The sequence below is a fragment of the Rhinolophus sinicus genome, linkage group LG03 (genome assembly GCF_036562045.2).
Source record: "Rhinolophus sinicus isolate RSC01 linkage group LG03, ASM3656204v1, whole genome shotgun sequence".
Taxonomy (NCBI): domain Eukaryota; kingdom Metazoa; phylum Chordata; class Mammalia; order Chiroptera; family Rhinolophidae; genus Rhinolophus; species Rhinolophus sinicus.
This window is the reverse complement of record NC_133753.1, coordinates 787,718-802,909: the sequence shown is the minus strand read 5'-3', so window position 1 is coordinate 802,909 and position 15,192 is coordinate 787,718. Positions and strand designations below refer to the sequence as shown.

The 15,192-nt window shown below is 57.3% G+C and overlaps 1 protein-coding gene across 10 annotated transcripts in view; it reads left to right on the top strand.

The window, feature by feature from the left end:
* Window positions 1-15,192, top strand: part of PACS2 (phosphofurin acidic cluster sorting protein 2) — a 53,334-nt gene that overhangs the window by 22,498 nt on the left and 15,644 nt on the right. For 6 of the 10 annotated variants that reach the window (XM_074326754.1, XM_074326749.1, XM_074326753.1 and 3 more), the window contains exons 2-8: window positions 6,942-7,029; window positions 9,066-9,155; window positions 10,262-10,387; window positions 11,124-11,286; window positions 11,817-11,890; window positions 12,139-12,219; window positions 13,305-13,364. In XM_074326754.1, the coding sequence (XP_074182855.1) occupies window positions 6,942-7,029; window positions 9,066-9,155; window positions 10,262-10,387; window positions 11,124-11,286; window positions 11,817-11,890; window positions 12,139-12,219; window positions 13,305-13,364 (682 nt within the window). The remainder of the gene's footprint in view (window positions 1-6,941; window positions 7,030-9,065; window positions 9,156-10,261; window positions 10,388-11,123; window positions 11,287-11,816; window positions 11,891-12,138; window positions 12,220-13,304; window positions 13,365-15,192) is intronic. The other 4 variants (XM_074326756.1, XM_074326751.1, XM_074326752.1 and 1 more) reach the window with 3 other exon arrangements.

Genomic DNA, 15,192 nt, shown 5'->3' with positions numbered 1-15,192 from the left:
CCAGACGGGTTCCCAGTGTGCAGGGTGCAGGCGCAGCAACCCCATTCGCTGGGTGATGCCAGGAAGCGCCCACACAGCCCATAGCAAGTTTGTACGTTTGAGTTACCCACGGTCAACAAGGTCCGAAATTTTAAGTAGACAATTCCAGAAGTAAAGTGATTCGTAGGTTGTCAATTGTGCGCCATTCTGAGCAGGGTGATGACTCTCCAGCATCCTGCTGCGTCCTCCCGGGACGTGACTCATCCGTGTCCTGCGTCTGCACCTGGTACACACCCCCACCCAGTTGTCACAGAGGAGCTGGCTTCGTGACCGGATTGGCTGTCAGTATCGCAGGGCCAATGTGCAGGTCACCCTGATTGTACTTGACTATGGCCGGAAGGGCAGGAACAGTGATGCTGGCAATTTGGACGCACTGAAGAGAAGCCATGAGCGCAGCACAGTAAGATATTCCGAGAGCGAGACCACACTCACATAACTTTTATTACAGTATGCTGTTGCAGTTGTTCTGTTTTATTGTTATTGATCTCTTAGTCTCCCTAATTTATAAATTAAACTATCATATGTATGTGCAGGAAAAACCATATGATATATAGAGTTTGGTACTATCTGCAGTTTCAGGCATCCACTAGGGGTCTTGGAATGGGTTCACTGCGGCTAAGGAAGGTGGAGAAAGTGTCAACTACACTAAATAAGTATACAGCAGCCAGGGATATGAACATTTGCTGTGTGACCTAGCGTCCCCAGCTGTCTGAAAGAAACGAGATGTTGGTGCCAAGTTGCAGAGGCACACGCAGGGTGGCCCTAGCCACATGATCGAAGAAACAACACTGCCATGTACATGCGTATGTAGGGAAACCATGGCGAGCCCGGCAGCTGATTGTGCAGCCCACGTTTCTAAAACGGGCAGGAAACAGAGCTGCCTGCTGTTGCTGCCTCGTGTAACTGCAGGGGTCTGTGCTCCAGGGCTGGGCCGGGGCTCTGCCATCCTCGACACATGGCTTCTACCTGTGTCTGACCTGGCTGCCTAGTTCCTGCCATCGCAGCCAGAGGAGAGACAGCCAGCAAGGTGCTGCCCAGGAGGTGATGGACACCTCTGCTCAGGTGCCGCCCCTGGCCTGCTCAGTGCCTGGGAACAGGACCGAGGTCTGGCTTGGCAGCCGAATGACACCCAGCTACCAATGGAGGGTGGGGAGACCGAAGTTTAGGGACAGCTGACAGTGTCCTGGAAGGAGACTCTCCTCCAGATGGTGATTCCTCAGAGAGAAAGGAGGGAGGGTGGGGAGAGCGTACACGGGTTTCTCTGGTTCTGGTCATCTTTAAAAAGATCAGAAGTTAATTCTTGTTGGATATGTGGGGTTTGTGGCATCACTCCAATTTTTCTAGTCGAACACTTCTGTTTTAGAAAACAAAGCAGAATCCTGTTTCTTCAGGTGAGGTATCAGTTGGCTCTGCCCACTCCTGCGCTGAGCAGATGGGGGAGGGAGGCCCAGGTGTGGAGGGGTCCCCTCTGCGTGGAAGCTGCAGGGCTTGTACTTCACACTGACTGCGATTAACACACTGGCTTCCTTCCCTTACTACTGATCTGTTCCGATAGCAGCCTGTTCTGTGGAACAACATCCCCAGGTTAGTGATGAGTCACGGTTTGTGGGTTTTGAATGTACTTGCTCATGATTTCCTTGAGGGCCAAGTATAACTACTGGCTACAATCCAGCCCTCAGACCTTTATCTCAGAACAGTATTGGCGAGAAAACAAACACCTTTGTTCTGTTGCTGTGGGTCAGTTTCTGTATGCAAATGATTCTTTTTATGCTTTTAGTGTTGTTTGCACTAATAGCATCAGCTTGAACGTCTCTTAGGGGGAAAAAAGAAGGAAAATCATAGCGGCTGTGGGTGTCCACAGTCAAGGGAAATGTGCCTCCAAAGCGGGAGCTGTCGGCATGAGGGCCCCTCGGGGCTAAGAGGAGGAGCCCCTCTGCACCACTGAAAGCTGGCCTCGTGACCTCTGAGTTGCTGTGACAAGGACACGTCCCAGGGGAGTGCCACTGTGCTACTAGCCAGAACCGTCTCCACGCTGTGGACAGCACACACTAGACGCACCCGCCTTCCCAGTCAAACAAGCTAAGGGATGGAAACTAGAAATAGAGGTTGAGTAGTTCCCGGAAGCCAGAGCTCCAGACCCTGAGATCCCCACCCCCAAATGTGTGTCAGGGACGCATTTGTAACTGGTGTAGACGAAGCACGGTGTAAATCAGGCCCATTGTTTGAACTAGCTGATGTGTCCCTTAGGTCTTGTGGTTTCTTTAACGTTTGAAAATTTGCTTTTTAAAGTTTGCCTGCTGTGCAATTTAATACGGTCTAGCTGTGTGTACAGCTCTGACCCGAGTCCCATCACCCCCCTCGATCAGGCTCAGAACACTGGGCAGTTCCCTCCCAGGCCAGCCCCCTTGCAGCCCCATGGCCATCACCAATCCTGTCCGCCATGGGGTCTCCGTTCTGCTCTGGCCCATGACTACGGCACGCGAAGACGCGGGCGCCATCCGCCTGCCACAGCTTCTCTGTGTCGCGCCTCTGAGGGCCAGCGCGTGCGTGCACCGAGGCTTCCCATCTCCTGTGCCCCTGTCGCCCTGCACTGCGCTCGCGGATGGATGGGTCTGAGGGACTTGCAGGTCAGTCCCGGTCTGCGGTAATGAACATCTGCTGTGACGCGATGCGTTCCCTGGGGAGGTCTGCGCAGGGGCTGTGCCCAGGGAGCCTGTGTGTGACCCGGGGTCCCCAGCGACAGGGTACAGTGGTGCCTCCCCGCCTCCCCGTGCACTGAAGGCCTTGGCCTTGCTCTGTCGCTCGCTGTCCGTGTGGCTTTCCGCTGTGTTTGCCTCCTCACCATTAATGGCGGGCGTGTGTTGCAGCGCTGCTTTACTGACCTTGCCTTTTTGGTGACGTGTCTGTTCACATCTTTTGCCCATTTTTAGTTGGGTTGTTGAGTTTGAGGAGTTCTCTATATATTGTGGATAAAGCTCTTTGTCCAACGTGATCTGCAAATATTTTCTCCCTCTCAGCGTATCTTTCCATTCTTAACGGTGTTTTCCACAGAGCAAAGTTTTAAATTTTGATGAAGTCAGTTTATCAAACTTAGCTTTCCTGTTCTGTTAATGTACGTGCCTTCCCTTTTGTTGACACCACACCATCGTGATCACTGTGGGTTCACAGCAAGTCTCCATGGCAGGTAGAGACAGGGCCCAACGTACCTCATTCTCCTTTTCCCAGTTATTTTGATTGTTTTGGTTCCTTTGCTTTTCCACATCAATTTTAAAATCAGGTGATTGATACCTGCGGAAAAGGCTTGCCGTGGCCTCCTTGGACTTGCCTTAAACCTGCAGGTCCGCTGTGGGGCATGGTGCGCCTCTTTGTTTAGCTCCTGGATCCCCAGCATCGGCTGTCGGGAGTTTTCAGCACTCAGAGCCTGCGTTTGTTTTGTTAGATTTGGGTATTTACTTTTGGTTTTGGAGCCACTGTAAATGGACATTTTTATGTATTACACTCGTATGACATGACCTTGCTAAGCTCACAGGTTCTGGGCGCTTGTTTTCACATTTTTCTACCTTCCTGGGGATCGTCGACAGGATGCGCAGGCTGTCTGCAGACGAGGAGTCTGTTCTCTCCAACCGTCTCCTGTTATTTCCTTTTCTTGTCTTATTGCACTGGGCAGGCCGCAGCGCCACGCGGGGGCCGTGGTGACAGGGCGTGGCTTTGCCTGTCTCCAGTCATAAGGGCCCGTCATCCATCCCTGGCTTTCCAGCTCCATGTCAGCTCCATGTCCTTTGGACGTGCTCTTCGTCAGGTTGAGGAAGTTCCCATCCATTCCTAGTTCCCCAAGACTTCTTAATCACAAATGGGTATTGAATTTTGTCAGTTTTTCTGGGTCAGTTGAGGAGATGTCATGGTTTTCCTCAGTAGGCTTGTTGTGGCGAATGATTTTCAAGTAAGTGTTGAGCCAGCCTTGCACTCCTGGACAAGCCCCACTCGCTCGTGCCATTGTAGGCATCACTCCTTTTGTATGTGGCTGAGTTCAGTTTGGTCGAAGATTTAAAAATCTATGTTCATGAAGGAATACTGGTCTGCAGTTTTCTTCTTTGTAGGTTTTTTCTTGTGTTGCTGTCAGAGTAATTGCTAACCTCATAAAATGAATTGAAGTGTTCCTTCCTCTTCTGTTTTCTGGAAGATCTTATGTACAATTGGTATTATATCGTTCATTTGCCTGAGTTTTCTCCTTCAGAAGGCTTTTAACTGTTAATTCAAGCTCTTTAATGCACTAGGCTGTTCAGATGGTCTGTTCGTCTCGGTGAGTCCAGGTGGCTTTCTGCCCTTCGTCCAGGTTCTCAGATCGACGTCTGTCCTGACCACTCACGGGAGTTAGCTCTGTGCTGATGGCCCTTCTATTCCTGATCCTGGTCATTTTTTCCTTCTCTCTTTTAATTTTTTGTCTGGCTAGAGGTTTTACCATGTTACTGATCTTCTGAAAGAACCCACTTCGGGGTTGGCTGCCTCTGTTCTGTCTCTGACTTCACTTTGGGTTTAACGCACTCTCCTTCTCCTCGTGTCTCACAGGGTGTCCTTGACACCGTCCTTCTTTTCCAGTGTGAGCTTTTGGCGTGGTGGCACCTTCTGTGGCAGCGCTTAGCGGCGTGACACATGGCTTTCCTTCCACTTTCGTTCCACACAAAGTATTTCTGGTTTCCGTCAACACTTCCTCTGGCTGGTAGGCCATTTAGGGGTGTGCTGTTTAGTTTCCCAGGTAGCTGGTGTTCCCCAGCGACCTTTCTAGCATTGAGTTCCAGTTAGCACCATTTTGGTCAGAGAACACACTTTATGTGATTTCAGTTCTTTAAACTCATTCACATTGTTTTATGGCCCAGGCTGTGGCCCGTCTTGGTGAAAATTAACTCATGTAATCTGTCTTCACCGTCTTTTTTCCTGGCAAGTTTGTTTGCTCAGTGAGGCGGAGCCCAAGGAATCAGAGCGGCCCTGGTGGGTGGATGGGCCAGACTGGGAGCTGTGAGGGGGGCCCTGCTGTGCGAAGTGTCAGCCCCCCCCATGGCACTCCAACTTGGAGCTGTCCCTGCCTTCAAATCAGGGCGTCACAGCCTGGGGAAGGTTGTCTCCTGGCTCCTTTGGGCTCAGTGGAATGCAGACAACATTGGATTTCAATTTATAAAGGTGACTGTGTGACCATGCAGAGCGGTCAGTGCTATTGAAAGAAAAGTTTAACGTCACTTACAGTGCTTTGGGAACAAGAGGTTTGCCATGCCACACGGGGCCTTGGGGGGAAGCACCAGGGACAGTCAGGCAGAGAGAGCGAGGCAGAGGCCGAGACCAGAGTTTTTATGGGGGTTTCCATGGAAAGGCATGGCTTGGCATGGCAGTGTAAATAGCTGAGGACCAACGGCCCCTCGGGCACCGGGGCTGTCCCTAGTCGTCTACTGCCTGTTCTGGTGTTTAGGGCAGGGGATGGTGACTTGGTGTTGAGGACTGGATAAGGAGGGCGTTCAGGTGTGGGCTCTGGACCCAGGGAACATGAGCAACTCTGGCCACGGAACAGCAGTGGGTCTCGGCTCTGCCTGGACAGCAGCGGGTCTCGGCTCTGCCTGGATAGGGTGGGTCTCAGCTCTGCCTGGACAGGGTGGGTCTCAGCTCTGTCTGGACAGCAGCGGGTCTCGGCTCTGCCTGGACAGGGTGGGTCTGTCTTGGCTCCGTGCGTGGTGGCCAAGCGCTCAGGGGCTCCTGAAGTATGTGGTTCCAAGGTCTCTGATTGCTTATGCCCAGGCCCTATTCCCAGACCCATGCCCGCCTGCCTCATGCGTGGCTCCCTGCCGTCTGGATGTAGGCGTGTGCGGGGTCCTCCTTCTGACCCACTGTGTCCTCACGCCCTGTTTACCGGCACAGAGACAGCAGAGCACAGTGTCAGTTTGATGGCAGTAAACAGCTGTACCACGTGGCCTGGCTGTGTCTGGTGTCTGTCCTGCTGCTTGGGGTTTCAATGCGTACCTTGGGGGCCGAGCAACAACTCAGGTGGGCACGGAAAGTCTGGATTTCCCAAATGGGACTCCAGCACAGACCTTGGGAGTTGGCCCTGGCCCTTGAACGTATGCTGGTGGACAGTGACATGTTGGATGGTTGTGCAGTCACCCTTATGCAGCTGTCGCTCTCCTGCGAGCCCGCAGGCTGACGCCTGAGTGGAGGGGAGCCGGGGCCTCTGAGACGTGCAACCCTGGCCGCCGGATGTGGGTCTGCACACACGCTCGCACCTGCGTCCTGGTGCCTCACGGGGCTGCTGCCTCCAGGAAGACCACGGGCGTAGGGCCGCATGCCTGTGCGTGGGCTGTAGGAGGGAGGTTCAGGCCTAGTGGACACGGTGCACGTGTGTCCGCCACACTCATCGCCACGAGTCTGTGTGGCTCAGAACAGAGGATGGAGGTGAAAGGTCAAGGAAAGCTCCCTGACCAGAGGGGAGCATGGGCGGGGCCGGTGGGGTGGGGAGGCCAGTGCCCTCACAGCTGGGGGCACTGGCACCTTTGCCTGTGGGGGCACCACTGGTCGGCACGCCCTTCTTTTGCCTACTGTCCACAGACCCTCACCGAGCACCCCCCACAACAGGGAAACCCGCCCTCCAGTACTCTCTGGAGAGGGGCGCCTGGCAGACAGCCTATGGATGCTGAGGGCTACCTGCCATGCAGGGACCATGAGGGTGGCTCCCAGCCTGGATGGGCCTGGGCAAGGGATCCTGGGAGAGGTGTTGGCCAGTCTAGAGGGGTGACGGTAGTGCGGGAGGCTGGGGGCTGAGGGCATGTGGTCCAGCGTGGCCCAGCTGTAGCCAGGGCCTTCCTGGGGTACGAGGAGGCGTGGGAGGGTGCAGTCACGCTGAGCCGCGTCTGTGCCCTTTGCAGATTGTGCAGCCTGACCTTGAAGAAGCTGGTGGTCTTCAAGGAGCTGGAGAAAGAGCCCATCTCAGTGGTGATTGCTGTGAAGATGCAGGTGAGGCTCTCCCTCTGCCACCGTCTTGGGCCGTGCAGGACGGCCGTACTGCCCAGGAGACGAGAGGGCACGGCCACACCGATAGCCTGGCCCACATCTGTGTAGGTGGCTGGGGGCCGAGTGCGTCCGGGGAGCGGGAGGGCCTCTACCGGGGCAGTTGGCTTGGAAGACAGTCCTGATGCTTTGGCAGCGTTGGGTGCAGTCCCATCCCCTGTGGGGCAGGTGGCTAGCCCAGCATTCTGGAAGGTGGAGGAAAGCGAGTGTGCTGACCTCACCTGCAGGTGGGCCTTCCCGGAGCAGAAGTGTGGACCCTCCCTGCGCCCCACACGTGCTCCTTGCACATGCGCCTGTCACCCACTAGCCCTGACCCAGGGCCTCTCGTGTCTGTGCGCTAATGCTCCTCCAGCCTCGCAGCCCCCTCTGTCTGGTTTGAACAGGTCACTGTTTCAGGAGGGCCCAACCCTCAGCACTGCCTTCGCCCGGCAGCCAAGGCGGCAGGGGCCCTGTCGGCCGTGTGGGCTATTGTGGCCTTTTCAGGGGCTCCTGGGTTCCAGGTCCACTGCCCAGGCTGGGAGGTGGCTCTCAGCCCTGGGCTGCCCAGAGAGTGCATCCTGTGGCCCTTGGCGGCCATCCCCCCACAGGTGTGGGAGCGTGTAGGATCCACCTCTCCCCGCTGTCCCCCAGCACCAGCCCACAGTCTCCTCCAAGTGTGGGAATGCCCTTGGCGGGGACCCACAGCAGGTACCGGTGCCTGTCCTCGTAGGACACCCAGGCCCAGCCTGCTGGAGCCCACGTCTGTGGCCCCATATGAGTGCTCGGGACTGGCCGTGGGTCACCAGGGCTTCCTGTCCGGACCTGCAGGAGCTGCTCAGAGACCTGGGGCCATGGAGCTTGGCTCACCTCCGAACTGAAAGCTTGTGTCTGAGGAGGCAGAGGCCCGTCCCCTTTTGCAGGCAGTTGCCGCCACCCGGAAACATTACTTTTAAATAAAGTTCTGAAGAAATTCTATCCTTGCTGGAGATGCTGTTGTGAGTCCTTAGCGTCCCAGCAGGCCGTGCAGAGCTGTGTGCTAGGCCTCAGGAAGCTGCCCGTGGCTGGGCTCTGGGCCTGACCCCCTTCCTCCAGCTGCCCATTTCCCAGACCCCTCGTGACCAAGCCTGAGCCTCCAGGATCAGGGTCCCAGGGCACTGGGAGCCACCCTGCCTCTCCAGCTCCCCCATTGACTGGCTGCTTGCCTACCCCCACGACGCTCAGCTCCTTCTGGCTTCTCTCTGGGCGTCCTCCTGTCTGGGTCACCTGCTGTCTGCCTGCTCTGCACCTGCGTCCGAGGAGCTGGGCCATGCCAACCACCCCACCATGTCCCTCCACCTGTCCTTGGCCTGCTCCTGTCACCTCAGTCCCCACCCAAGCTGAGGCCCTTGTGTTTGAATTCCCAGAGGAAGCAATCTTGCTGGCCTTTCTCACTGACCCAAGCCTGCGCTGTGCTGGGTGCCCACCAGGCCTGGGCATGGCTTTGTACACGTGGCTCACACTCCACTCACCACAGCCCTTTAGTGACGACTTCCTGGAGCCTGCAGGCTCGTTGGCATGCAGCGCATTTGTTCCCATGCGTCCATGTGTTTCTCAGGTCTGTTTGTAGGCCCTCTGGTCCCACATCCTGTGACACGGCCGCCATGTTTTCTTTGGTGACTCTTATAGGGTGCTCACCCCCCACCGTCCTGTGTTTTCAAAACTGCCTGGCATCTCACACTGCTCTTCCCAGTGTCCAGTCGCCCTGCACCCACGGCTGCATTTCTTGGTGGCTGCAGTAAATTTGCAGTGACTGTTCTCAGTCGTCTCAGTCCTTAGGCAGATTCCTAGAGGAGGATTGGGCGGTTCAAAGGCGTGGATGTCTTTAGGACTCTCGACAAATCTGTCGAGCTGCCCTCGGGAGCCCGTGCCCCCAGGCTGTGGCTCCTCATCCTGAGAGTTTGAATAGAACTGAGGGGACATCTAGCTGGTGTCACTTGAAATGACACGCTGTCTTACTCTCCCAGGGCTCCAAGCGCGTCCTGCGGTCCCATGAGATCGTGCTGCCCCCCAGTGGACAAGTGGAGACCGACCTGGCCCTGACCTTCTCACTGCAGGTGGGCTCTCAATGTCATCGGCCCCACAGTTTACTCTGAAACAATAGACAGTGCACTTGGCTTTATAACAGGTGGAGTTTTTCATGCCAGTTCCATGATAAAGAGAGTAGTGAGGCTGGAAACTCAAATGACCAAGTTCCAATCTTTCCATTCTCATGTTGGGAAGAGATGGGGAAGGGACGTGGGGACTCGTAGTATAAGCTCAGACCCCTTCAAGGTATTTCTGGGTGTGGGCAGTGGATGTGGGCTCACTTTAGACCGGGACACACACCCCCAGAATGAAGCAGACAACATCCCCTGGACTCTGTCCACCCAGATCAGCCCCAAACTGACCCAGAGGGCAGCGTGTCCTGCCTTCGTTTCTGTTCTCGTGGTCGTTTTAAGATCCGTGTTATTTAGATTCAGCAGATACACTTTCTCCTCGCCTAACATGTGCTTTAAACATTCAAACTGTATTTAGTGTCCATTTCAAACCCACAAAACCCCTCTTTCTCCTTGTAAGTGGGTAAGGCAAGTGTGGTCTAGTGTATACAGGAGAGGTCTGCCGGGCCCTTCGCGCCCTCCCCCAAAGCCACGTCCCCCGCCCCTCGCAGCCCCCTGCTGCCTGGCTGTGCCGGGGGGCACGTGGGTGGCACCCTGACCCCAGTTCTGACACCCACCACAGCGCGTCTGGGGCTTGTGTGGGTTTTTTTCTTTTTGTGGGGGTCAGGTTTGTTGGAGCATAATTTGCAAAATGCGCAATTCCTTCTTTTTGAATATATGGTTCTGTGAGTTTTAAGCAACGGGCACAAGTGTGTAACCACCATCGCAGTCCAGCCTTCAGGTGGAAGTCCCGGTGTACGACCATCCCATTGCCCCAACGCCAAAACTGGTTTTCACTTGTGAACTTGGAGGAGAGCCTGTGAACACCTTCGTGCACACAGCTCTGCGTCCCTCAAAGCCCTGCCACACCCCCCGGGTGGCCCCGACCAGCCCTGGGTGCATAGCCACCTGACACCCTCGGCAAACCGCATGTTGCCTGTCGGTGGCTTTTAGTGTTGACTGTGGCCAATGAGCCAGTGAGGACCCTGTGGGGGGGCCTGTGTGACAGCGCCCCTCCCCCACAGTACCCTCACTTCCTGAAGAGAGACGGTAACAGGCTGCAGGTCATGCTGCAGCGGAGGAAGCGGTACAAGAACCGGACCATCCTGGGCTACAAGACGCTGGCGGCAGGCGCCATCAACATGGCCGAGGTGAGGCAGCCGGGCGGCCCCCTGGCCCTAGCAGCACCTCCTCAGCTGGGATCTGAAGGGATGGCCGCCCTTCGGCTGAGGGTAGCTTTCGGCCTGGACTGGGTGTGAGCTGTCCAGCAGGACAGGGCTGCAGACGGCACCAGGGACGCCCGGGAGGGTGGTGCACGTGCTCAGGGTGGGTCAGGGTGACATGAAGTTGAAGTCCCCTGGTGAGGAAACGAGGGGAAGTGTGTCAGAACAGAACCAACCCCAACCACCTGTCCTGGAAGATCTCGTGGCCCCCAGCTCCAGAGCTCTGGCTCTCTAAGGACTTTGGAAGGAGCAGGCTGGGCTCAGGGGCCCTTATGTTTCGGGGCCTTCACGGTCATGGGGGGGCATCAGGGACGTGGAGCTGTGGGTGACCACCTGGCATGGGGCATGGCAGGGCCACAGGCAGGTGGCCAGTCTCCGTGGTCCTCACAGACAAGTAGTCATATCCCGTGGGCTAGTGGTCATGTCTGGGAGCTGCCGTCTTCACATAGTTCGCTGCGGCTGTGGCCCTCGGGCAGGCGGGCAACCTCTAGTCCCCGGAGCTGAGCCGGGCGCTGCCCCCCCAGCCCAGCCCAGTGTTCTCCCCCTGGCCCGTCTACCTGGCTCCCATATCCTCTGGCCATGTATCCTTGTCTCCTGCCCATGGCATTCCCCACCTACACATCCTGCCCTGGTCCATTCTGGAATGTGCCGCCCCCTCCCCCAGGTGATGCAACGCCCCCCCGAGGGCGGCCAGGTACTGAGCCTCTGTAGCAGCGTCAAGGACGCCTCTGCCAAGGTAGCCGAGATCTGCATCTTCTCCCTGTCCAGCCAGCCCATCGACCACGAGGACAGTGCCATGCAGGCTGGCCCCAAGACCAAGTCCACAGGTGAGTGCAGCCGTGGGCAGTGCCCATTCCCCTGCCTCTGTGCCACGTGGCCACCATCCTGCAAGTTTGAGACGTCAGAGGTGGTGGTTGTGTGGGATTTGGGTTGCCCTGGTGGCCCCGAGGTCACAGCAGAGTTCCTCGTGCTGTCGTGGGGACTTGGCTGTGAGGCGTCCCAGCCCTGCCCTTGGCAGCCATGACATCGGTAGTAAGTGGAGGTTGTGGGATGGATCGCGGTGCCTCCCGGGTCTGGGTACAGGTCCTAGCATGGGCTGTCACTGTCACAGGTAGGGTTACTGTCCCCTGTGAGATGAAGGGGGACCGGCAGGGTCCCAGTCAAAGACAAGATCCAAGCTGAAATGCATGCTGTGCTGGGCGGGAAGGGCTGTGGGGGCCGCCATGGGGTGCGGTGGGGCACGAGGTGGTGCAGGGTACGGCCCCTCCCCCACTGCCGCCTGCTCCCCGCGCATCTGGGCCGTCCTTGGGTTGCTGCCTCGTTGCCAGGATGCCCCTTCCGTGTGCTCACCCCGCAGATAACTATTCTGAGGAGGAGTACGAGAGCTTGTCCTCTGAGCAGGAGGCCAGCGACGATGCTGCACCAGGGCAGGTACCTGGGCCACACAGGCCAGGACCCCAGAGCCACCGGCTCCGTCAAGACCCTCCAGAACCAGCATGGGGGGTTGGGGGCTAGGCGCCCAGCTCCAAATGCTGTGCCAGTTTCATCCTGGGGCTCGGAGTGTGTCTGCAGGCACTCAGGGACAGCCCTTGGGCTCCTGGCCTCCTGTGTGAGCCGCCCGGGAGGCCGCCATCCCTGTGGGCGGGGCCCCTGGCCTCAGGTGCCGTGTGTGTCTGCAGGACCTGGACGAGGATGACTTCGATGAGGGGAAGCCCAAGAAGCAGCGGCGATCGATAGTAAGAACGACGTCCATGACCAGGGTCGGTGGAAACTGGTGTTACTAACACTAGGGAAGGGCAGGGCGGGGGCCGGGCCGGGCGGGGGGAGGGGGGGTTCACAGTGGGCGTACGCTGAGGTGTGGCCTCTCCAGAAGTGCTGTCTCTTCCCCTCAAGACCCCATGCCATGGCCTGGGAGTGGGGGCTGCAAGGCACTCAGGCATTGCAGTGAGAGCTCCCCTGGCAGACGCGAGCCAGGCGGGGCGTCCCCATGCAGACCCCAGCTGCTGCCTCAGGCCCGTGGACAAGCTGGGGTGGCTGCCTTCTTGCCCAGGTCACTCCATGAGCATAGCTGGGGGCTTTCCTGTCCCCACTTTTGCCCAGAGGTGCCCTGTGTGAGGCCAGTCCCATCTATGTTTAGCATGCAGCCCCCCTTGGCAGGGCTGGCAGGCTTCTCCAGGAGGAAAGCCCCTGGCACAGTCCTCAGCCGGCACAGAAGGCCCCCCCCACTGGGTACTGGAGCTCCTGGGACAGCTCACAGCTGCTCCCTGTGAGGCCATGGCAATGGGTGCCCAGGGCCGCCCCGGTGCTGATGGCCCCAGCACTTCTGTCCGGTGGCGCAGTTGCCCCCACAGCTGCAGCAGTTTGAGCCTCAGTCCCAGGGCCTGCGTGTCCCCCTCTGGAGGGGGAGCCTGGGCCTGCTTTGGCAGGGTCGCCCCCACACACATACTGGCTGAGAGTGGCCGCCTTGCTCCGAGGCCAGTGGCTGGAGCAGAGCCTGTGCGGCCCAGGGTAGCACTGGGGCTTAGATGCAGCTGGGGCTCTGCACTGAGCCCTGCCGGGCTGTGTACGGTGCCTGGGGAGGGGCCGGCGACCTAGGAAGGGCGGCAGCTGCGTCTGCCCAGAGGCTTCTGGGAGAACCCTGGAGTCAGCACACGCTGTCTCTCTGGCTCCTGTGGTGGGTCTTCCCAGTCCATTTCTGATGTGACTTCAGCCGTGGTGGAAAATGCTTGTTGTTAAACTTTTGAGGGTGCCGTTCAGTGTGCATCTCCCTCCCGCGGAGAATGCGCTGGGCGTGTCCTAAGGGAAGTATCTGGGCTGTGGCTGTGAGTGTTCTGTTGTCCCACAGCAGCAGAACTTCAAGCAGAAAGTCGTGGCGCTGCTACGCAGGTTTAAAGTGTCGGAGGAGGTGAGAGCTACCACGGTCCCCGTGCCCCCTGTCTCCCAACCCCGTTTCTACCAGGTCCTGCCAGCCCTGTCTCTCCGCCCATCTCTGTCCCCGCCCCACACCCCGTCTCTGCGCCGCTGGGGCTTCACCCACGAGCAGGTGGCAGTGCCTACCCCCAGGGGCACCCCAGGGTCCAGCAGAGACCCCAGGAGACCACCTGCTGTGTTTCTTGAGCTTCACCTGGATGAACAGACCAGGAGGAAGGCTGCACTTCTTCCTTGGGGGGTGTGATCACAGGTTTTTGTGGGTTTTTTTATGAATCAACTTTTTATAGCAGTTTGAGGTGCACAGTGACATCCAGCGGAAAGTGTAGCCATTCTGTGTGCCCCTCGCCTACACACAGCCTCCCCACCATCAACACACCATGTGTTTTGACATTTCTTCTTTTAGCTTTTCCCTAGTCTTCAAATTTTCTGATGAGTGCACATAAATAACCCTTATAACCAGAGAGAAAACACCTTCTTTTTTTTAATGTGGTCAGAGGAAAATTAGTCCCCAGGTTCAGGAGCCACCTGGGAGATGTGGAGCTTAAGTATCTGAGCCCAAGTGTGGTCATCACACATGGTCATGATGGCAGGCAGTGACCTGAGCCACCCGGTCGGCTGCACGTCCACGTCCACGTCCACGGCCGTGCCCTGGGCAGGGCCGGCGGCCATCCTCGCACGGGGCTCAGCAAACTCGTCTCCGGGTTCAAGGCCATTCCTCGCACATGCCCAGCTGACTTTCTGCCGAAATCGACTTGCTAGTCCTAAAACTTAGGTGGGAATAGTAGGGACCCAGAAGAAAGACAACAACCCTGAGAAACAATGTTGGCCTCGTGCTTTCTAATTTCACAACTTACCTCCAGTCCATGGTAATCGAGACCGTCTGGCAGTCAGTTAAGAGTCCAGAAATAAGTCCTATCAGCCCATAAAATAGAACATTTTTGCAAATCATGTATCTGATAACAGACTTGCGTCCAGAATATGTCGAGAACATGTACAACTCAAAAAGACAACCCGGTTAAAAAATTAGCTACTCAGTTAACAATTGGGCCCAGGATCAGACTAGACATTTCCTCCAAAGAAGATGCACGAATAGCCAATAAGCCCAGAAAAGACGCGTGGCATCACTGGTCACCGGGGAAATGCAAACTGGAACCTCAGCGAGGTGCCAGGTGGCTGTGACGACGGGAACGTGGGAGGTGCTGCGCTTTGGAAAACAGTCTGGCGGTCCTGCAGCCCCTCGGGAAGTTAAATGCACAGCTGCCAAACAGCCAGCAGTCCCGCTGCCCGGTGTCTGCCTGTGAGAGGCAGAAGCATGTCCACATGAGGACTGGCAATCACGGAGGCTTCACTGGAACGGGCCCTTTGTGTCATGGCACCGGCGGCAGACACAATAGGACGGTGCTCACGGCCATGGTGCTGAGGGGAAGCCCAGCACAGGCTGTGTGCTGTGTCACTCCAGTTGTGGGATGTTCTGGAAGATGCCAAGCACAGGGGACAGTCACTTTGGGGTGGTCTGGGGAATGGGAAGGGACTGCAGGGCAAGGGGCCTCTGTGGGGGGAGGGGCACAGCGGCACACACCTGTCCAGCTTTGCAGTCCAGGTGGGCATCTCCATGTTGAAGCACGGCTCCATCAGTGGGATCGTGGGAGCCTGTGACGGTCCCCAGGGGTTGCCCCAGTACCTGGGATAATGGCTGGTGGGGCTGCTGAGGGAGGGCGCTCGGTGGCTCTGCCCTCCTCCTGCCTGTCCTGCAGGTGTCCCTTCCCCAGCCCAGGGCCAGCCCTCACGTGTCTGGCCTCGTG